A 22453-nucleotide genomic window follows, 5' to 3' on the forward strand; every position below is an offset into this window, starting at 1 on the left:
TGTTAAGCCTCTTGATGTTTTCTGCCTGTTTTTGTTTGTTACATTTGCAACAACACTGTCGAAAATGGGTTTATCGATAATGTTGTGTATGTTCGCGCATATAAATTAAATTACCATATTGGTTAGGGTGAGCACGTGAGAACAATGTACAGTGACGCCGTCTCGGATTTATCTTCATATTAGGCTTCAGTGAGTGGTGTTTGGAAATAATACAGTACTGTTACAGGCAGCTCATTTTTGCAGGTCAGGTCACTCCACTGTGTCGAATGTCTGAAGCCGTTGCTGGCTTCTTACCGCCTGGCTCTTTAGCTTTAATATGATCGTTAATTTCTGTGCGAAAACGATCAGTCTTGCAATCGATAAAAAGAGATAACATGGTTTGATTTAAACACGGGGCTGCTGAAGAAATCGTCTATTGAAAGGTTTAACACAAGTAGGTACTGATTACGGCAACACTCTGTCGTTAGCTTAGCCTACTGATGCTAGCTCGCTAGTTCGTTAGCAGGTTTTGAATGGTAGCTAGCTGACTATCTGATAGTACTAGCTAGACGTGCTGTATTAAAACGCTGCCTTGGCTAAGTCGTCATAATGAATTTTACTACAATGTTCAGAGCCGTTTGTGAGCGATATGGCTGCACTGTATGTCCTGGTGGCTAACAGTTGTCGACTCGCTGATTTAGACCGCCTTGCTAGGCTGGCATGTGTGGTGATGGGCACGGCCGCCAAGACGAAGCACCAGTTAGCAAGCAAGCTAGTTAGCTCACGTTGCTGCTGGGTAGCTGAATCGGTAACATGAATCATAGGCAATGTACAGCGAAGCCCTAGCTAACGTTATATGACTCTAGAGTCGAGTGGATGCTTAAACCATTTCGTATACGGTGTTTATTAAATTACCCAACACTGTGCAGAAGTAGTTCTTTATTAATGAGACATTTCATTTTAAAATTTTCCGCATTATTCCTTGGTGATCCATGACATGTGGACACTGGCAGTCCAACATTAATGTTACAATAATCAAGAGTTGTCATAACTAATGTTAGTCCATTTTTAGCCTTCGTAAATGATGAGCTGCATCACCTTTCCACTTGTTGGAAAGAGGAAGTGTGTGATTTCCATGTGTCAGGTATGCATTAAAGCGTTAACCCTAAAGTAAAATGTGAGCCATACGTTCTGGCAGCTATTCGGTGACGCTAACGTTACCTCACCTAACGCTAGCTTAAAGAGCATGCTTACTCGGTAGTTTGCAGCTCCATTCACTCGCTGCCGTGTGTGGGGGATGGGCATTGTATTTCCGCAAGTAGTATGCCAAGCTAGCTCGCCACTTTAGCCACCGGTATAGTAGCATGGTGACATAACCCGCGTGTAATCAACTTACACGAAGTCGAAATTGACACGCGTAGGAGCGAGTGAACAAGGCCTCCGGAGATAGCTCTTTTCAGAAATGGCGACGAAAGTCAAAATGTGGATGACGCACATCTTCTCACTTATAAAACGGAGACACTTGCTGTTAAAACTATTCACTGTTATAGTCCTTGAACTCAGCTGATCTAGCACCAGTAATAAGATGGTGGCTGTGGTCTGTCTTTGTCAGTACTTTTGGCTCTGACAAGTTAAAAATATCAAAACTAATCATAACATATTACCCCCTTTGATTACTATCCTCCAGGGCTGAGGTACATGTTGCTTACTGGCTCGGTTAACCACAGGCTGTTTTGGCTCCTACACTCCTGACCCAGTTTCTCTGATTGTTTAGTGACACACCCCTTTTTGCATAATACTTCTCCTACTACCCTCTCACCCATTCCCAGAGATATTTCTTCTTAGATTTCCATTCAATGAAGGCATTTTGGAGGAGCACTGGTAGTGAAATACCATCTTCTCCGTACCAGTGGTGAATTACTTATGTAGGCTTTTTATTTGGAAATACACTGCCCTGATAGAGCTAATCTCCCATGAAGTTTGAGAAAGTTTTTAAAGAAGTCTGTGAAATGAGATGGATCATTTTACGTTCACCTTAACATCTTTTTCAAGCACTCATGGGAGTCATATTAGTTAAATTGTGTATGATTTTGGTGTACTCAAAGATGCTATTTTTGAACAGTTTGGAGTGGAAGTGATATCATATTTTCAGCACAATAATGAACTTATTGCGGCAATGATCCAGTATTGGGAACATGCAGTAATTTCCTTTTCTTTTTCTCCCAGAGGCCCCGAGTTCCTGCTCAGGACAATGGAGCTATGATGAGCATTTGACGGCATCTTGATCACATGGGTAGAGTATCAATGCATATGGTACCAGTAATCTGCCTGTAGTTTACAAATATCTGACCTTTGTTATTTGTTTTCACCTGCGCTGTTTCCCTCCTGCCTGCCCTTTCCACTGTTGTTTTCTTCTTAAACTGTTGACTGGAAGACAGTGTCCCCTAGAGAAGGTGTGAGGAGCCAGGGCTGATTTATGCTTCTGCATCAAAATGTCATCATAGCTACATTGACGTTGTTTATGGTTGTAAAAGCATTTATAGTTCTGCATTCTGCGGAGAATCGGATTGCTGGAATACTGAACGGCAGTGTCAAGTTATTAATTCCATGTAAACAAAGCGCAGATAAAAATGGAAGCATTTGCTGACAAACTGCTGTTGACGTCTGACAGGAAAACAGAGAATCCACTGTCGAATATGCTGGTGGAGACAAAATTGATGTTTTGAGATAGTTCTTGTTAAAAATTTTGTGAAATCCAAAAATCTTAATAATTTCATGATGATCTGCCCTACAAACACAGATTTTGTGAACCCTCTTAGTTCCTCTCTTCAGCCCATTTCATGTTGTGTTTGCTATCAGTGGAAATAACGCGAAACACAGTCTTTTTGGAGAGACACCTCTCTGGGTTACGCAGGATTCACAAACACTCAATGACGTATTGACAGAGGCATTTTAATGTCGAGGTTAAACTATGCCACACATGGCCATCAGTGATCTGGATGCTGAGTTGTTTTCACCTTTGACCTGAAGTAGCTAATGTGGGTGGTTTTTAAAAAAAAAAAAAAGAAAAGAAAAAGAAAAACACTTGTCGCTCTTGCATGTTGTAAACATTTGTATGCAGGCTTTCTCACATCCATCCATGATGATAGTAGAGGCAGAAACTAACCAGCCAACCTGCGTGGCATTCTCTGCACATTTATTGAGGGCCCCTTGCTAGGAGTTATGATTGGAATGTAGAGTGCAAAATGAATATTTCAGCAGTAGCCTACTTGTTGGAGGTGGAGAAAAGTAGAAATATCCTTGAGCAATGTGAACCAAAGGAAATGGGACTTAGAAGTGAAAATGTAGATTTCCATTGTTACAGATGATTGATTGTTGCAAGTAGCACCATGATTTCAGAGTCATGAATGGCTATGTTTATTTTTTCCCCATATGTGCAGTATTATTTTATGTTGTAAGGTGAAGATTTTATGGAGCAAACTCATTCAGTCTGTTGAAGCATTTCAGGGAGACAGCTGTGCACGCTACGAATGCTCAAGGTTATGTGGTCCTATAATGGGAAGAAATGGTCATTGGCGGCCGTCAGTTGTTGTGCTCCCACAGAGGGAGAAAGAGCTTTTAGTCTGGTTCAGCCCCATTAAATCCCGCTGAAAACCTGACCTGTCTCATCTTCTAACAAGGCACCCCGCTGAAACAGTAATCAGCGTGGTATTTCATTAGCTGTCCTATGATCCCATTTCATTAGCTGTCGTATGATCAGAGGTTGATATGAATTCTCTTTAACATGGTTTTTCCACTCTACAACTGCTGTACTGCACTCGTGCTGGGTACGAGTATGGCTTGGCACAGTATGGAGTGTGGTTGGACTCCGCACCCTTTTGTTCTCCATTGCAATTTTGATCATACGCAAACCTGTTCATGTACAATTATAGCAACAGCATTGGACTGGAATATTGACTTGCCTGTCTCCATCTGGGCTTAGCATAGCTCCTTCAAATTGTTACTCCTCTGAAAAGACCTTTCAGTGGTCTGATGTAACCTTTCTTATTTCCAGAAACGCTTGTGTTTGCACAATGCATCATTAAAATCAATTTGCACTTTCTCATTAGCGTGTTATGTAACAAGTGTTTGTAGTTGTTTGGTTTCCCACGCTGTTGTTGTGTTTTCACATTGGTTTCCATTGTTTATTTATGACCATGTCTTGTGCCAGTGGTGTATAATAATGGAAATCTTGCTAATTAGGACTGGGCAATGTAATGATATTACATCGATATTGTGATATGAGACTAGGGATCATCTGGAATTTTAGATACTGTAATATTGTGATATGGCACATGTTATACCTTCCTGTTTTAAAAGGCTGCTTTACAATAAAGGGAGGGAATTTTCTGACCTTTAGAGTGTTCCAGCTGTTGGCATATTTGCCTCTACCAGCTTGATCATCATAACCACATTATTGATTGTGTATTAAGTCTCTTGTATGTTGGGGCACCCCGGTGGCTCACCGGATAGGCACGCATACCACGTGCCAGGGCTGGGTACTGATTGCAGTATCTAGGGTTTGAATCCGACTTCAGGCCTTTTGCTGCATGTTGTCCCCTCTCTCTTTCCTTGCCTTTCCTGTCTCTCTCTGCTGTGACTGTTAAATAAAGGAGAAAAAAAAATCCTTAAAAAAATCTCATGGGTGTAATAATTTTATGAAACCTCCAGTAGTCATCCTTCTAATATCATTAAAAATTACTGATATTGCGGTATTCAAAGATGTCATGATGTTTGATTTTGTCCATATCACCCAGCCCTACCAGCACTTTTGAAAGTGGGCTGATATTAAATCCATATAGGTCCTGTATCAGCATGCCTCCTCCCTTAATGCACTGCACCATGAACAAAATGTAAGCTAGTGGCAAAATGTGCAGTATTGTGACTGCACCAGTACAGTGTGGCAAGGTGGTGAAGTGAAGCAGGGATATGTCTTTTAATTCACCCACTGTGTTTAGCATGGACAGAATGTCCTGTTATTGTCAGTGTCATCTTTAGCAAAGCCTTCATCAATGGCATGAGCTTTTTCTGATTTTATCTACCCATTAATCTAGTCCTAGTGCTCGCACTTCACCATGAAAAGTTAAACCACCAGGATTTCATGACAGCCTTTCCAGTCATTGGAAAAAGGGCTTTTGCGAGATTCCAGGTCTCTTGGTTCCGTTGGTCATGGATCCCGGCCGTTGGGAGGCGGCAGGAGATAGACATGTTGACTTTTCAGTGGGCTGGCATGATGGAGGCAGTGGAGGTTCTGTCCCTTGGCCAAGCCCCTTGTTTATTTCCACAGTCCCATTTAAACAGTGCGGGTTCTGCTTGAATAAATAATGGTACTGGGATGCAAGCTATGTAAGGGCTGTTATTGCTGAAGTTTAAAGGCTGTTTCCTCCAGAAGTTTTGGTCCACCAGAGCAGCCTTCCTCATGAAGAAGGCTGGTAATTATTTCCAGTTGTGGGTTAATGAATGGAAACTGGTGCCCTGCCTAGGGTCAGGAGGCTTCTCCAGCCACCCCTCATAGAGAGGAATTAAACATCATTATTGCTGTGCCAAATGATGATCACTGCTTGTGTTTTTCTTCCTCTGTTACGAAATTGCAAGATCTAGGTCAAGCAAGGTGATGGATTTTTCCCCATCTCCGTCTTCTCTTTTATCAAGGATGTGCCCATTTGATAGTGAGCCACGCAGCTAGCTGGTGGTGTTACATCATCCTCCCTCTGTGTGTGTGACAGCTCTCCTCTACACCTGGCTTAATGCCCCTAGCATGTCATCTGACTGTTTACTATCCATTTGTATGGTTCTGCTGAATGTTTGTTATGAAATAACAGTGAAGGAGATATTTTTTCCATCTTTAAACCTTGCAAGCTTGCTTTTATCATGCGTCTCTATAACAACATGCTGTGTTGTAACCTCACTCTGACTATCCCTGGCTTTTCATACTGAGATATGCTGTGTGTCACTTTTGTAGGCTCCTATCCTACGCTGACCCAATGGTTTAATCACCAGGATTAAAAATGAGCATAAGCAGTGATGAGGTCAATTTCCTGGTGTACAGATACCTGCAAGAGTCAGGTAGGTCTTTCTTTTTTCTTGGTTCAGGCCACTATGTGTATATTAAAAAAATGTTAAATGTGGACATAAACAGTTTGCAATGAATTGGCTTTAATAAACCTTAAAGCTAATTCAGTTTTATAATGTATTTGCATTTTCTGCACTTAATCTGTAAACTATTTATTTAAAACGTAATTGAATGCAGTGCTTCATCGAGAATTTTCCTTCTGTAGATTTGTGTGGGGGTGATTTTTGGTTCAGAAACTTGACTTAAGATTGCTCAGTCCCTGTTATATCCCTGTCATTTTTCCTCCTTCCCTATCTTTCCTCTCTGTCAACATTTACGCTTTCACTCCATCCCATTCCTCACTTCTCCACATCTCCTTCAGGCTTCTCCCACTCGGCGTTCACCTTTGGCATAGAGAGCCACATCAGCCAGTCCAACATCAATGGAGCCCTGGTGCCCCCTGCTGCCCTCATCTCCATTATCCAGAAGGGCCTGCAGTATGTGGAGGCTGAAGTCAGCATCAACGAGGTCAGTCAGCCTTCTTCACACCATAATGCACTAGCTAGCGGAACCTTGCAGTATACTGTCAGAGCTGCAGTGTTGAGGGCTGCAGAGCTTTCTGTTTTGACTCAGCGTGTCTGTTGGTGTATACCTTTTACTGTATTTGGTAATTGTCTGGTTCTCTCATAGCATATAATGTATCATAATGGCAGTTATTAGTAACATTTCAATTTGCAGAGGCAAAATTCATGTATATAAAAACAGGCAACAGTAAAGTGGCTTCACCTTCAATATGCTTTCTGTTCAGGATGGGACGTTGTTTGATGGGCGGCCTATTGAATCCCTTTCTCTGATTGACGCTGTGATGCCGGACGTAGTCCAGACCAGGCAGCAGGCCTACAGGGACAAGCTGGCCCAGCAACAGCAGGCGGCAGCGGGCAGCGGCAGCGCCACGGGGCCCCAGGGAAGCGCCAAGAATGGAGAGGGTGCTGCCAATGGGGAGGAGAACGGAGCCCACGCCTTAGCCAGTAAGGAAGCTGCATGGCTGAAAGGAATCCTTGAATCAGCACTTAAGCAAAAACAGGAGCTTTTTTTGTGCTTGGGGGGGAAAAAGTGAGTTGACCACATTGTGGAAAATGTTGATGATCCTATCCAAGTCATTATCCCTGTGTTGCACAGAGGTATGGCTTGATGTGGTAAAATTAATGTTTACGAGAGGACTTGTAAGCTGTTTGGGATTGGCTCATGTCTTTATCAGGCTCTCTGTGTGTCAGTGTGTAATTTGTGTGTTTCACTCATGTGTTTGTCAGGAATTTAAACTTGCGCTTGCACAGTGTAAGCGATTTCCAATAGTGTAATGTACTTACAGAGTTTGAAAAAAAAAACCTGTAGGATAATATAACAGAATCAAAATTTATCATCTGAAACTTGAATATCTTGCCCTACTTTGGCAGTTCTCGGAGAAACCCCATTGGACATTATGTGTCCCTAACCCTAACCCTCCATCGTCTGCTTTTTCCGCTGTGTTTGGATAAATGTGAGAGGTTGGATAATTTGTTGTGTTTTTTTGTCTTATTGTAGCACTGCCCTGCAGCTGTGTATCTCAAAGCAAGAGCAAAGCAGAACTCAAATATGATTGAATTTCATCAAAGATATTTATCATCTATATTGCTCTACTAAATACTGCGCTAGGCAGTTTTACATGTTGCTGGCCCTCAGACGGCAGCAGGGGCTAACTGTTTGCATTTTGAGGACTTCAATAGCCAGAGATCATTTAACGTGAAATGAGTACAGTACATACTCTTTGGACATTTGGTCTTTTAGAAAGAAAAGAAAAGTGGTTTAGCCATTATTTGTGAGTCAAGCTGTCTGTTGGTGGTTGGTACTCTCTCTGCAGTTTAAGAGCAAGTTTTGTAGTTTTGTCTTGAGTTTCTGCTGTTCTATTCTCAGGCAAGATTTCTGCAGTGAGTGTAACCAGCAACAAAATTCACTTTGCTGATAAGATGGGAGTATTTTTCTATAAAAATCTTGCCAGTGGAATTAAAACAGTGGTTCTCTTACTTTTCCAAACACGTAGTTGAGCAGTACTCACAGAATCCGCTTTAAGCTTTTCAATGTTTTTTTTTCTGCTATCTTAAATATTACTTAAAGTAATGCTGTTTTCTGTAAAGGTGTGGAATAACACATATTTGTTACAGAGAACAAATATTAGAAATTAATGCTGGCTAAACTGGATTAAAACTGACAAAAGTAAGACACAGTAAGTGAAAACTGCCCTTGACAAATTTTAGGCAAAAGAACAAAGTCATAGATTTTGTATTTATTTTACATTGTCTTTGTGTATATACAGTTTTGGTTGGATAATACTCCTTGCAGTACCATGGTGGTATTTTCTATAGGCGCGCACAGGTTTTTTTCCTGTCATTTTCCTCGACAGTGCTCGGTTGGTTGTTGGGCGACTCGCTGTGAACTTGACTATGTTAAAGTGGACAGAGAAACGCAGTAGAGGGTGTGTCAGTAGTGAACAAGCAATGCAATGCAATTTTGTTGTCAAGGATTACCAGGATTAGTACATGTGCTTCCGGCTGCTCCGACAAGGTCAAAAGCGCAAGGCACAGTCATGTTCTGTGTTATCCTGTGCTCTGTGGCAATGCGCGCATTAACAGATCCTTTTTGTGGATGGGGTGGTGGCTAAGTTGACTTAACATAACAGCCTCTGGTAGGAAACATTAAGATACCACATTTTTTAAATTCATGTTCAGTGCATATATACAGATGTGACTGCCAGTATGTGCTATGACACACACACCTGCAGTCATAGTGCTCACACATCTTTAGGTGCCAGGGACTGGTGTGGACGCCCCACCACCCCCACTCCCTCACTGCTAATCCCATCCCAATTCCAGTTTCTCTGGAGGTGCCTTGCACACTGCTGGTCATGGGATTACCAACTCTGTGCACAAACTCGGTTTGCAGTTGCCAGCACCTTTGCCATTGATTAACAAAAACAGAGCCCCACTCCATTTGGTTTAACTGACCACTATGTTATGTGTCAGCTAAAAAGATAGTGTGAATTTTTTTTTTTAGTTGTTTTCTGATTCTGTTTGTTTGTTTGTTTGTTTTTTGTTGCTTACGTCTTATAGACCACCACTCAGAGATGATGGAGGTGGACCGGGACGTGGAGATCCCCCAGAGTAAGGCCATGGTCCTTAGGGGCCATGAGTCTGAGGTTTTCATCTGCGCATGGAACCCAGTGAATGACCTCCTTGCCTCCGGGTCAGTTTTGCCTCTCCCTCTATCCCACCCTCCCCTCCTTTCCTTTCCCAGGGTTTTTACTGTTCATGCAGATTCTGGAATAGCTTGTAAAAAGGCGATGCAGGCTAGGAAAGCTAAGGAAATTACTGAATACTATAAAGTCGTGTAGAACAAAAACTCAAGGGCAACAATAATATACATTTGTTGTTTCTCACATTTATTAATAGTAGGACCTGGTTTAGCAGTGCCAGTGTCATCTCAGACTGTTTAATCTTTGAAACAGACTGTTTTCAGCAGAGGCTAAAGCAATATGCGTCTGTTTTAATCTACAACCTTGATAACAAGTAATCTCTATAATTAACAAAGTGTGGAAAAGAATACAGTTTTCGCCTTGGAGGAGATGGTGTTATATGTGGCTTAATTATTAAGCCCAGAATTATTTGTGGCATCGTCGTTTCTTGAACTTCTCATGGCACAAAAATGCAGGGAAGGAAATTAAATTTGAATCTTGAAGTGATGGAAAATGATCCATCAGCAGTCCAGACTAGCGTTGTTCCCACCAGTGCCACTGGTGCTACGTAGTTGGTGGCACCAGCTAAATTGACGTTGAGAACAATAAATGAATACTATTCTTGAGCATTTTCATCTTTTTTGTGCATGTAGCCAGTGACTAGAAGTTGGTGAGCACATTTATGCTACCCAGAGGATGAACCATGTCAATTTTGGTGACCTCATGGCCTTTCACCTAGCGCCGCCCTCAGGCCAAAATGTCAAATTTGATCTGTTAAAATCTGTAGGCCTCAAAAGTCATGTTGTCCTTGCCTCAAGTTTGTTAGCCTTTTTGGCCTTTTTTAAGACTTCCAGTTCAAAAAAATGATTTTCTCTGGAAGAAATGGGGTTTCCCTAATTCCTTAAAAGTAATTTATGATATTCAGTCATTTGTTTGTACATAAAAAGACAATTTCGTGCATATTTATTATAACCTGAACACAGTCGGTGTAGTTTTAAAAAGTTATTTCTAATGGCTAAATGGTTAGCCACCCACCACACACAACAAACTATGGCAATTGCAAAGTAAGAGTGGTTCTTTCTGATTTATCACCTTTTTATGTCTACCTAATGGGTTTTTTCCTGGCTATAGCAAAAACTGATAACCTCAAAAGTAATTATGCCACTTTGGGTTTTATCCAATTTTCAGTGCCAGTTGAACACTCTAGCTATGTTGGTGTGCCTCATACTAATTTTTCTCTTTTTATGTGTGTGTGTGTGTGTGTGTGTGTGTGTGTGTGTGTGCGTGTGTGTGCGTGTGTGTGCGTGTGTGTGCGTGTGTGTGCGTGTGTGTGCGTGTGTGTGCGTGTGTTTGTGCGTGCACACCCGTGGGCGTGTGTGTGTGCATGTGTGCATGCGCGTGTGTGTGTTGACACGGGCAGGTCTGGGGACTCAACAGCGCGGATCTGGAACCTGAGTGAGAACAGCACAGGCGGTTCCACCCAGCTGGTGCTGAGGCACTGCATACGGGAGGGGGGACAGGACGTACCCAGCAACAAAGACGTCACCTCACTGGACTGGAATGTGAGTGTGTGTGTGTCTGTGTGTGTCTGTGTGTGTGTGTGTAGTAGTACAGTACGATAGAGCAGTGCGTGTTGCATCGAGTGCAGTTTTTAGTAATGTAATCTTGTGGTTTGTGTATATGTGCATGCATGTGACAACTACTTTTGCCAACGGCATTCCTTCGCTCTCCTTCCCAACTGGATTTATGGGGCCGCTTTAGTCCCGTGGGAGGGGGGTGGTGGTGAGGGGGCTTTTCCTGCAGCTCAGCTGCAAGCTCTTTTCCCCTTGGAAAGTACAAGTTCAGTGCACAATGCCAAATCATCACAAATATTTTAATTTTCTACTTTGCACAAGCTGTGAGCCACATATTAACTGACAAATTGTTAGATAGTATCAAAAGTTACATCATGCCAAGCATCATTCATTTGTTTTTCTGTCAGTGCTAATGAAATCAAAATATGAAAAATGAAAAAGAGAAAAATTTTGTGCAGTTGATGGCAACATAATGAGAATTGCCTGTCTCTTTCAGAGTGAGGGTACGCTGCTAGCAACAGGCTCTTATGACGGCTTTGCCAGAATATGGACAAAAGACGGTAAGCTTTTCAGCCTTTGCTGCATCACATGTATCTGTCTGACAGCCCTAATCCAAACAGTATGTTGAAAACCATTATGTCTTACAAAATAACTTGCACTGTTTTTTAATGTTTGTAGGTAACCTGGCCAGTACTTTGGGTCAACATAAGGGTCCTATATTTGCGCTTAAGTGGAATAAGAAAGGAAACTTCATCCTCAGTGCTGGTGTAGATAAGGTAAGACAAATAGATTTTAGATGTGATTCAGAGTTGAAGGTGCAGCTTCGCCAAAATACAGGCACATCTGGAGACAGGACTCATCCAGATTTGTTAGTTTTGTTTGGATGTTTCATGTTTGCTCTTGAGGATTAGGGTTGGGAGGTGGAATAGTCTAGCATACATATTTTGGACTAAAAGTCCGAGACAAGTTGTGGATATTTTAGCTGCGATATCGTGGCTGATATACAATACTGTGTTGATATTCTACATTAAACTTGGACAACCTGAAAGTTCAAAGTAGCTCATGCTTGTTTTTTTACCCACCAAGCAGATAGAAGAGAGACTAGAGGTCGTCCACTCCCGGCATGTCTATAACTGAGGTTCCTCAAAACTTGTGTGTGCCATTCTCGTAGTGGTCAAGTTCAAGGAGACTGCAAGTTCCTCTGTGGTCTAAATAGAATTTATCCTTTATCTTGTCCCATATTGCCATCTAGTGGACATAGCAGCAGGTCTGTGGTCCATGCGCAGGGTGTTCGGACCAGTTATTTTGAACTTGATGACTGTAAACAATCACAATGGCCCATACAAATTGGAAATCACAACCCCTTATTGCCAAACAGGCCTGTTTATCCTCAGTAAAAAAAATATTTTGCCTGGTAAACCCAGTCCAAAGACAGATAAGATGCCTCAAAGACAGGATGTGTCAGTTGCAGACTTGATGCATTATGAATGAAACAGTGAATCAGAATAAATTAATATTCCCAACAGTTGACCATACTATGCACAAATATTAGTTTCATGTTAAAACTACGTCCTTTTCTCCTTACAGGCAAACATGCCAGTTATTTTTTCTTTGGAAATGTTACTGTCCTGCTCAAGAGACACCAAAATGAGGTTGGAGAGTTATACAGATAGTTTATGACCTGTAAATGGCTAAAACTTTGTTCAGCCCTGGTGCTTCCAAGAGATTGTTTTTTAGATTGTTTGGAGAATATTTATCTGTGGTTATGTCCACTACATGCAGTTTTTGATGAGAAATGAGAGTCCATGTTAAGCTCCATGGCTAGCTCAGCATTAAGGATGCACCGATCTGACTTTTTAAGTTTCGATACAGATACCTTGGCTTTGGTTATCAATCAATACCACTTAGTGATCAGATACCAGTATTTAACTAATAATCTGTATGCCTGTGTCTGTGTGGAAGAGACTGGGATCATTTTATGTTTAAGGCAACAAAGTCACTCCCCCTGGGAACAGAGCCAACAGGGCTGACATGGAGAGTCGAAACTGGAAGCACCGGCTCTTACACTCTGAACTTGCTGGCGTAGCAAGCATGAAATACCTCCATGATACTGACACTTTGTTGTTAGCTCCCTCCATGCTAGACTTTAAGCAAATAGCCGGGCTTGGCACACTACTGATGCATAATGTAGTACACGTATGTAGACGTAAACATAAGATTAAAATGAATGGAGCCCCATTGTCACCAATACCCAATTCAGCTATTTGACCAGTACTGGCTGTATAAAACCTTTTTCAATCCATCTCTAACACGCGCGCATGTACGCACTCAGAGAGGCTGAGACAGACAGTGTGCCCCAGTACCCAGTGAATTAAGTTATTCTGCCATAAAAAGGCTCCTTTACGTCACATTTTCAGACATGCATATTTATTGGATCTGGGCTACACAAGTATCAGGTAGTGCACGTATCTAGTGAAACCTTTTGCATGGCCCATCTTGAGGCTCTTCTTGGGTGTTTGAACAGCGCTCTCCAGCTGCATATTATCCTGTTCCCCCTCTCAACATATGTAAGATATTTTGATTTACTTACATGACTGATGCTAATTTATGGTAAATATTGAATGTCTCCCCCTCTCAGACCACCATTATTTGGGACGCCCACACAGGAGAAGCCAAGCAGCAGTTTCCTTTCCACTCAGGTGAGTGACGGTCAGCTTGATCATTCCACATTTTTTTTCATACGGGAGTTCTTCTGTTTTTAGACAGATATTACCCCAGCATCCGGTAATATCTTTCGGGTAACAGCAGTGTGTTGGAGTGTGTTGAAAGGCTAGACCACTAAACACTGCACAGTAAGGCTTATTTATTCCTGAAGATAGCGGAGTAGAGAAGGAGAGCCAATTGTATCACTATAATTGCAACTCACAGTCATTGTCATTATTGATTAAGCAGTCAAGTATGTTCTCAATTAATTGTTTAATTGTTTGATTCACAAAATGTCAGAAAATTGTAAAAAAAAAAAAAAAAAAAAAAATGTTAAGCACAAGGTGACATCCACAAATCTCTTCTTTTGTCCCAACTAGCAGCAACTACACACCCAAGTGTTGAGACAGCTCTGACCTCCTGTCTCTGTCTTGTTTGCCTCCCAACAGCCCCTGCTCTGGACGTGGACTGGCAGAGCAACAACACGTTCGCCTCCTGTAGCACAGACATGTGCATCCATGTGTGTAAGCTGGGCCAGGACAGGCCCGTCAAAACCTTCCAGGGACACACGGTAAGGATGAATGACTCCTCATTCTATGTAGGCACTACTCTAACAGGACGTGACCTCTCTATGGAACAACTGCAGTGGCTTTCCACAGATTAAGAATTATATTTCTGTTCTTACTACCTTTTTGAAGATAGTTGATCTGATGGTCTGGTGTAGCTGGCTCCTCCTCAGAGTGACTCATCTTCAACCAGGTGGTAGAAAGAATAAGAAGTAATGTGATTTCAGTGAAAACCCATCACACTGCTCTGAGAGGTCAGCTGGTGGTTTTGCTGTGCTTGGCACGTAGCCACAATGTGCACGGCATGTCTGTGCACATTCTTCTATTAATGAGACCTCTTTCAGAAACCTTGAGCTGCATCGATATGAGTACTGTATGTACATTATTCATAAATAAGTTGCACTGACCTTGCTGCTGCCAGTATAGTTTTCTCATGTCCTCTGTTCGTATTCCCCCTCTCCCCCCTCCTTGCTGTAGAATGAGGTGAACGCCATCAAGTGGGATCCCACTGGGAGCCTGCTGGCCTCCTGCTCTGATGACATGACACTGAAGGTCAGTGCCAGGACTGCACACAACACACACGCACAGTGAATTATGCAATGGCCAAGATAAGCATGAAAATAATCACACACATTTTTCACATTTTCTTTTCCCTTCAATTTCCCCTTAAGTAACTACAAAGATAGGATTTTTTTTTTTTTTTTTTTTTGCCAGTTTATACAACAACAATGTCACAAAGACATATTTTGGTTGGAGCGCTTAACTGAAGCTAAATCACGTCTTATATTGAGTGAAATATTCAAACCCCAGATACCATTGTTTTATGGCTGCACCATTACATTTCATTAATATCTTGATGTCTTGTGCATCGTTTTAGACACATTTCCCTGTCGTTCATCAGGACATATATTTCTGGAAACCTTGGGATTTCCACTAGAATATAAAAAGGTTCTGTGGATTTGCACAAAGCTTGGCCCTGCTGCATGCATTAGTAATGGTGAACCTGCTGGTGGGACGGGTTCGGCTGATTGAACATGCCAGTGTGATTTGTTAATATCCCTTCACAACAGTTGTTCTCATTATCACTTTGACTTTTATACCATAGATCTGGAGTATGAAGCAGGACTCGTGTGTGCATGACCTTCAGGCCCACAGTAAGGAAATCTACACCATCAAGTGGAGCCCCACGGGCCCCGGGACCAACAACCCCAGCGCTAACCTCATGCTGGCCAGGTAAGATGGCAGCCCTACCCTCAAGGAAAGGTTTCATCTTCAGCCCAGTAGTTACAAAACCATCCCGTTAATGTAGACTACAGGAATTATTCATGTAACAGCCAGAGAGGTGGGGCATGTGAAGACACAAATTCCTTACTGCACCATGTGTATGGTAATTCTAAAAATGAACAAATTTAGTTTTTACTCGTCAATCATAGAAATTCCTTCCTGTGCGTGAGTCAGCTGGATCCCATGTGCTAAAATGTAATTTTGTGACACTTTAATTGAATTCATGTAATCGTTTACAAACTACTAAGGACAAAATACGCATCAGTTCAAACTCATATGTCTCATAAATGCAGTAGATTGCAGTTTATTCACACGCAGCACCATTATTCTCCCAGCGACTCCACTAAGTCCCTCTTCCCATTTCCCTCCTCCATTCCAGTGCATCGTTTGACTCAACGGTGCGTCTGTGGGACGTGGAGCGCGGGGTGTGTATCCACACCCTGACCCGCCACCAGGAGCCCGTGTACAGCGTGGCCTTCAGCCCGGACGGCAGGCACCTGGCCAGCGGCTCCTTCGACAAGTGTGTTCACATCTGGAACACTCAGGTCTGGAATGACACACTCAGTCTATGACCACACACACAAACACACATGAGCACAGTTTTAAAGAGTACACTTGGACAACGGCAGACAGTATGTGGACAAATTTTGTGAATAGATTATACTGTACAAAATACAAGAGAGAAAAGCTGTAAGTGCAAGTTGTTGCCTGCCACTGCTAAATGTGTTTTGTTGTGTGTGTGTCTTCAGACGGGTGCTTTAGTCCACAGCTACCGGGGGACAGGAGGGATCTTTGAGGTGTGCTGGAACGCCACAGGGGACAAAGTGGGAGCTAGCGCATCAGACGGATCGGTGAGTTCTCCCACCACCAGGACACACAGTCAGACTCTTCGTAATCACTGATCAAAGTAGTCCCTCGCATTCAGTAATGCCTCTTTATATCCCTTTGAGACTAATTTGACCAAGGAAAGCTGACGGCTATCGTGATGGATGTCAAAAAATGTCCCTGTAGTCACCAATTTCTACCTTGTCCTCCATTCCTACTCTATGATTGTGCACAGTAAATAAAATCAACTTTGAGCTCCTACCTAGAGGAATGTCAGGAGCATCACGTCATCCACCATCTTGAACACAGAATGCAAACACATCAGCTTTTGATGATTTCATAAGTGTTTTCCATACTACATTAATATGTCTGTGGTCCAAACACGTAAATAAACAGCCTGGTGCCAAGTACATTTTTACATTGGATTTATTTTGGCTACCTTTGGCACGTGTCTGTTGGAAATGTATGGAAAAAGAATTTGATAATTGACCGATCTTGATAAGTTTGGAAAGTGGACAAAAAGTTAGTAATGATGGAAAATATGTCCTGATTTACATAGAGCAATTTTTGGGGTATTTTAGACTCCCATCATCTCACACATTCTCATTGTTGCCGTGCAGAATAATCTTCAGCTCCATGACACAGCATAGTTAATAGGACTAAAGATGACCTGCTTAAGTCACACTGAGCAGCAGAAGTCATCAAATCATGAATTAATGCCTTGGAAATGAATGGAATCCTTAGACTGAATTTGTGTTGGACCCCGGCGTGGTGCATGAAGCTGGCAGTTCTTTGTAGTGTAGTTCTAATGCGTCCAAATACCAAAAGCACATTAGTGGAGAAAAACAGATCATAATTCATTGCAGTCATGATGCAGCACATCTGTGCTCCTTTTTAATTTATGGTGTGACGGAACCAACACAAACTGAAAGGAGAGAGCCTTTGAAACATTGCCTCAGTAATCTGGTAGACGTACAGTAACTGGCAGTGCTAATATCTTGTGCTAGATAGTGTTTAATGCCTGAAAAACTGAGTGATGAGATTTGCTAAGTAAAAAAAAAAACAAAAAAACAAAACTACTTCAGAGTAAGGTGACAACGTGTGGGGCACAGTTGTAAAGTGAGATCCCATACAGTGCACTACACTGACATGAGGATTTGTGTGGAACAGTGGTGACACAAGATGGTCGTCTGCATGGGACTGTTTTTTCAAGACAGTTCCTCCTGTGTTTTGTGCTGCATCCACCCACACACACACACACACACACACGCAATTTTCTGCCACAGCCACAAGCCTTTGTCCCATGCCTGCCCACCAGACCTCATGTAGGCCCACAGTAAAACTCTTCCACTCCTGGCGGTTTGTATGACACACCCAAAAATATTGGCTAATTGTGGCCAATCACAGTGCTTACCATTAGAAACCCCGATACCCCTGGGAAGACAGGCCACACTAAACAGTAGGCTTAGTAAAATGACAGGTACAGACTAATCTGAGGAGTGGAACTGTCACATTGTGTTGTGAAAATCTCCCATCAGGATCGTGCCTTCTAGCGTGCCCACCCACAGTTCAGAAAAATAACCGTGTGCCTGCCCCGAGCACACTTTTAACACGGGACACCGTGGATCACCGTGCAATAATTATGCATGGAACAATAAAATGTTGATGAGTTAGTAACATAGTTTCCAATTGTAATGATCATGAGTGACCTTTATGATTAACTAGTTTTTAAAAAATCACAGTCTTTGCAGTGCATGCCATCTAGCATCAGCAAGTCAATACTTCTTATTGTCCTTATTTGCTGATAGTGTAAATGGATGTATCCGCTAGTCGGGCTGCATGATGCAGTTAAAAGATATAATAATGCGATTATTTTGACAAATGTTGTGGTTGACAGCATGCAATTTTACACAGAATAATCATTTTTGCATCATAGTCTTCATTTTAACTGGAAAAAAATGGGATGATGGTATTTTATTTATTTATTTATTTAATTGCTTGTTGTCTGGGGTCTGCACCATACCATCATTATTTTTATACATGTGAAGAACATGATTTGTAGTCCAGAGCATCTGTGTAGCTCTACAATCCTTAGTTTATAATTGTATACTGTGTTATGTAACCTTCATCAAAAACTTGCACTTGCTGTGATTTGGTTATTGCACTTATCCATATTGTGATTCCAATACGATTTAAACTAATTGTGCAGCCACACTGCATTACTCTTGTAAACACACTTGACGTGTGTGTGCAGGCTCTCCTCACACATTACCAATGAGAACACGGTATCTTGTTTGCTTCAGTGTGCAACAATTTTAATCACGTTCCCAATATATTTCCTATGTCGTCTCAAGGTGACCCATCTGTGTTCATGCACCCATGTGTGTATTTTTGTTAACATGTGGCATTGGTTGGTTTTGTTTTAATGTAAACAGCTCATAGTGCTGATAATGTAGGTTGTGATTTCAATGCAAAACATAGTGGATTGATTTCAATGTCAAATTGCTAATATTTTCAGCACATTTACACAACACCGCAGTGATATGGAAAGCCAAGATCATTTGGGTCACGATAATGATGATTTTTAAATTTTCACATCGTCTCCTCTCGAGCCAAAATAGTCTCAGGTTGAAGGAGCTATTAGACAGAGTCTCAAGGTGCTGAAGAGAAATGAGGTATCTTGCCTGTGCAGAACTACAACAATGTGTGGCAGCGTGTCGCCGTCACGGTGCTCACCCTCTGCTCCCTCTCTGTTTTCCAGGTTTGTGTATTAGACCTGAGGAAATGACGCTCGTTTGGGGGAGCCATGGACCGACTACGAATGTGTACATAGCCAAAATGACTGACTGTCCCTGCCTGTCCACCACACTGCTGTAGTCCCATCAGATGCCATGGCCCACCATTACAGCCAAACGGAGCGCCCCCCCACCCCCTCCCCAATATATACACATAGACATACACACATACACGGACCAGACCCTCGCCACATACACAAATTCTTACGCACATACGTCAGACATGTAACCGGTCTGTTCATGGACATTTGTGTTGCTCACACAGACCCGCAGGAAGAAAGGATTTCTCTACGCTCACACAGTACAGAATTCTTGGAAGAATTAAAAAGGACCCGTAACTTGTATACCAAAATATCAGGATTTTTCTCCCTTTGCTCTTTTTAATCCTTTGTACCAGAATTGTAATGTTTTTTTGTTTTGTTTTGTTTTTTTCTCAGTTAACGTGTGCATATTGCACATGTCAGCAGTCGGTGTCCTGTGGCCATTGTTGTTTTGAATTAGGATTTTACTGATGTCTGTAGGTTTTGTATTACATGTCGGGTGGGAGAGAAGAGAGGGGAGTTGAAAAGTTGTTAGTCTTTTACGATTGGTGCTCAAAGCTGATATTGGGAGAGATCCATTCACTTCTTGGCACTCTGGATTCTTTTTTTTTTTTTTTTTAATTCAGATAAATATGTCAAAATTTGAATTTGTGTTTCAACTGTAATTTTATCCCATCTGTTTTCTTTCCATTTTACCATTTAAAAAAAAAAAAATTAGAAAGCAGTTTATGAGCGGGTAAGCTGTCCTTTGTGACTTTTATCCCACTCAACCTCAGAAATGGTTTTCAGGTGTTTAATATTTATCAGGTTAATATAGAGCTCTAATGATTCAAAACCTCTAGGCTGAAAGTTTATCTCTGTAGCTGTTACACACACACCCTGTCAATCTCGTGCTAACGGTGTGCCGGGCTCAGGTCAAGGAAGGGCAGAAAAGATATAGACGCTGATCTGCAGTCAGTTTCGTGTTCCCCTCACTTGCTGCGAAGGTCAGGTTCCCCGGGAAGTGAGCTCGTCCTGCATCTGCGTGTGTAGCTTACGGATGGATGGCTGTGCTTTCTGTGTAGTTTGTGAGGGAATGGGGCGCAGGCAGGAGTAGCTTGCTTTCTGATGTCAGTGTTGCCTCTGGGATCTGTAGGGAGAAAGAGAGAGAGAGAGAGTGTGTGTGTGTGTGTGTGCGGGTATGCGTGTGTGTGTGTGTGTGTGTGTTTGGGAAGGGGTGGGAGGGCAGGCTCTTAACCACTAACTAGCGTCCATATGACGAGAGCGTTTCATAGTCATTAATGTGCTTGTTTCTTCAGTTCGTGGCTTGTTGCTAACCAATGCTGAATGATAATCAGACTAAGCCATTTTAATTAACGTCCCGCTCCTGTTTTCTTTTCGCCTCCTCGCTTGGTCGTTAAAATATTATCAGGAATAATCACTTCTCCACACAGGCTTGTTCACAGCGCCTGGACCGCACCTTCTTCAACACGGCACAGGATCTCGGTCGGTCAAGCTGAGGCGTTTCCAGCCGGGGAGGGGGAGGGCCCGTTGACGTTGGCTCGCACCACACGTAACGTGGTTGATTGATGATGCTGGACTTCATATCAGTTCGTCACGTTGAGCAGTTGTTTACGACATTCGGTTCAGCTTAAACGTCCGGCTTTTCATTCCGTGTGTGTGCAGCTTTCATGTTCAGTGTTGACCCAAGTACACACTACAGTTCCCGCTTTGGTTTGCTGTCGTCGCCCAGCATTAACAAACTCTATGGAGACAGGCTTACGTTGAGGCCTACGCACGGATAGATGGCGCTTTTCTTTGTAGTGTTCAGAGGTGGCGTTTTGAAGCAAGTCTGTGTTTTTTTTGTTTTTTTGTTTTTTTGTTTTTTTGTTTCTAGGCAGGGTTGAAAAGAAAGCAGACTTGCAGCATATGACTTGATGTAACATTGTAACTGCATATAATATATATATCTGTGCTATCACAGGGGATTCTTTTGTATGCCACTCGTACGCTGAGGGTGGTTTTAAAAATTCTGCGTAACTTTTTTGAAGACACAAAATATGCGATGTTCTTGCGCATCATGTGGGGTCCCAACCATGAGGAATGGTTCTTTATAAAATACCATTAAACAGTCATAGCTAAACGTAAAGAGCTGCCCTTCGCAGGGTATTTACAGGTTCTTTTTTTCTGCACTTTAGACTAAAAATGGAAAAACAGGGAGGTGTGTTTTATTAAAGGCATCGTAGACACATCTAATGTTAAAATGCTCTTAAAAGACTAATCAGAATTGAGACTAAAAAAAAAGATGTAGTGTTTAGTGAGATTGTTAAGGGTGAATAGTGTCTTGTTTGGTTACTCCTATTTGAACCAAGCCGACTTCATGGCATTCCAGGTTTCATCTCGCAGCCATAACTAACATCGAAACGGCTTGACAAACACCAATGTTGTTGGACATTTCAGAGGCGTTTTGTTTGCATTTTTTGTTAGGAACGTTACTTGTTTAAAAAAAAAAAGTCAAATAAAAAACAAATTTTGTACTGATGCTAAGAGTATTTTGAGGTTTGCTTTAATACGGTCAGCAGTGATTGGACTGTACCACAAAGACACTATTTCATATGATGTCTATGACAGTGGAATGGTATTTTATAATGTTTTGTTTTTAGATGATAAGCTTTTTACACTGCATTCAAGTGTGTTTGCTATTTTTTTTTTTTTTTTTTTTTTTTGTTCCTACCGAAAGTACTAATTCTATCTTTGCTATGTCAGAAAGCCCTTGAAGGTTTTGTACTCTTTAAAAACTTTTGTAATTCTGATTTATTTGTAGCTATGTACTCAAAATGAACAAAAAAAAAAAAAAAAAAACAAAACAAAAAAAAAGATGCAATCTGGAATTCAATGTTGATGTATTATAACACCCAGACCATGTAAATACCAATTTGCAGATTTTTGTTGTGTTGTCTTTGCCCTCACCTATGTTGTACTCTCTCTTTCTCTCTCACTCACATGGTTGCCGTCTGCAGCCCCCTGATCTGACTGTTGTAATATCACTCAGATCTCAAGGTCTAGAATAAAATCTATTTTGATAATATCAAGGCGTTGGCTCGTTTGCTTTTGATTCCCACACAGCTGCACTAAAAATAATGCTGAGTCCTGCAGCACATCTTTGACTGATGGATATCCTCACACTCACCGCCATGTGCTGAATGAAAACCACACAAAGCCAATGAGTGCCACCCAGTGGGAAAAAGTCAGTACTACATGCACAAAAAAAATTTCAGGGCATTTTTTTTATGTCTATATTTCCCTTATATCTTTCACTGTCATTTTACTATACAAGTTAACCAAACCTTA

At 41.8% G+C, this 22453-nt stretch overlaps 1 protein-coding gene across 1 annotated transcript; it reads left to right on the forward strand.

Annotated features, from left to right (window-relative positions):
* The first annotated feature begins 213 nt into the window (after nt 1-213).
* Nucleotides 214-22190, forward strand: tbl1xr1b (TBL1X/Y related 1b). The gene is made up of 16 exons (XM_030073810.1): nt 214-433; nt 2206-2272; nt 5981-6084; nt 6453-6598; nt 6879-7098; nt 9214-9346; nt 10756-10897; nt 11406-11469; nt 11588-11685; nt 13548-13608; nt 14062-14183; nt 14656-14730; nt 15284-15411; nt 15842-16007; nt 16212-16313; nt 19049-22190. The coding sequence occupies exons 3-16, from the start codon at nt 6027-6029 to the stop codon at nt 19073-19075; spliced, it is 1542 nt and encodes a 513-aa protein (XP_029929670.1). The 5' UTR covers nt 214-433; nt 2206-2272; nt 5981-6026; the 3' UTR covers nt 19076-22190.
* The last annotated feature ends 263 nt before the right edge of the window (nt 22191-22453 follow it).

This window comes from Myripristis murdjan, chromosome 17, assembly GCF_902150065.1.
Source record: "Myripristis murdjan chromosome 17, fMyrMur1.1, whole genome shotgun sequence".
Taxonomy (NCBI): domain Eukaryota; kingdom Metazoa; phylum Chordata; class Actinopteri; order Holocentriformes; family Holocentridae; genus Myripristis; species Myripristis murdjan.

What these genes read in the sequence shown, in the direction of transcription:
- tbl1xr1b (XM_030073810.1), top strand. Translation starts at nt 6,027, where the DNA reads ATGAGCATAAGCAGTGATGAGGTCAATTTCCTGGTGTACAGATACCTG. An exon ending in AATGACCTCCTTGCCTCCGG is followed by an intron (nt 9,347 to 10,755) that starts GTCAGTTTTGCC and finishes TGACACGGGCAG; the next exon opens with GTCTGGGGACTCAACAGCGC. An exon ending in GCTAACCTCATGCTGGCCAG is followed by an intron (nt 15,412 to 15,841) that starts GTAAGATGGCAG and finishes CCTCCATTCCAG; the next exon opens with TGCATCGTTTGACTCAACGG.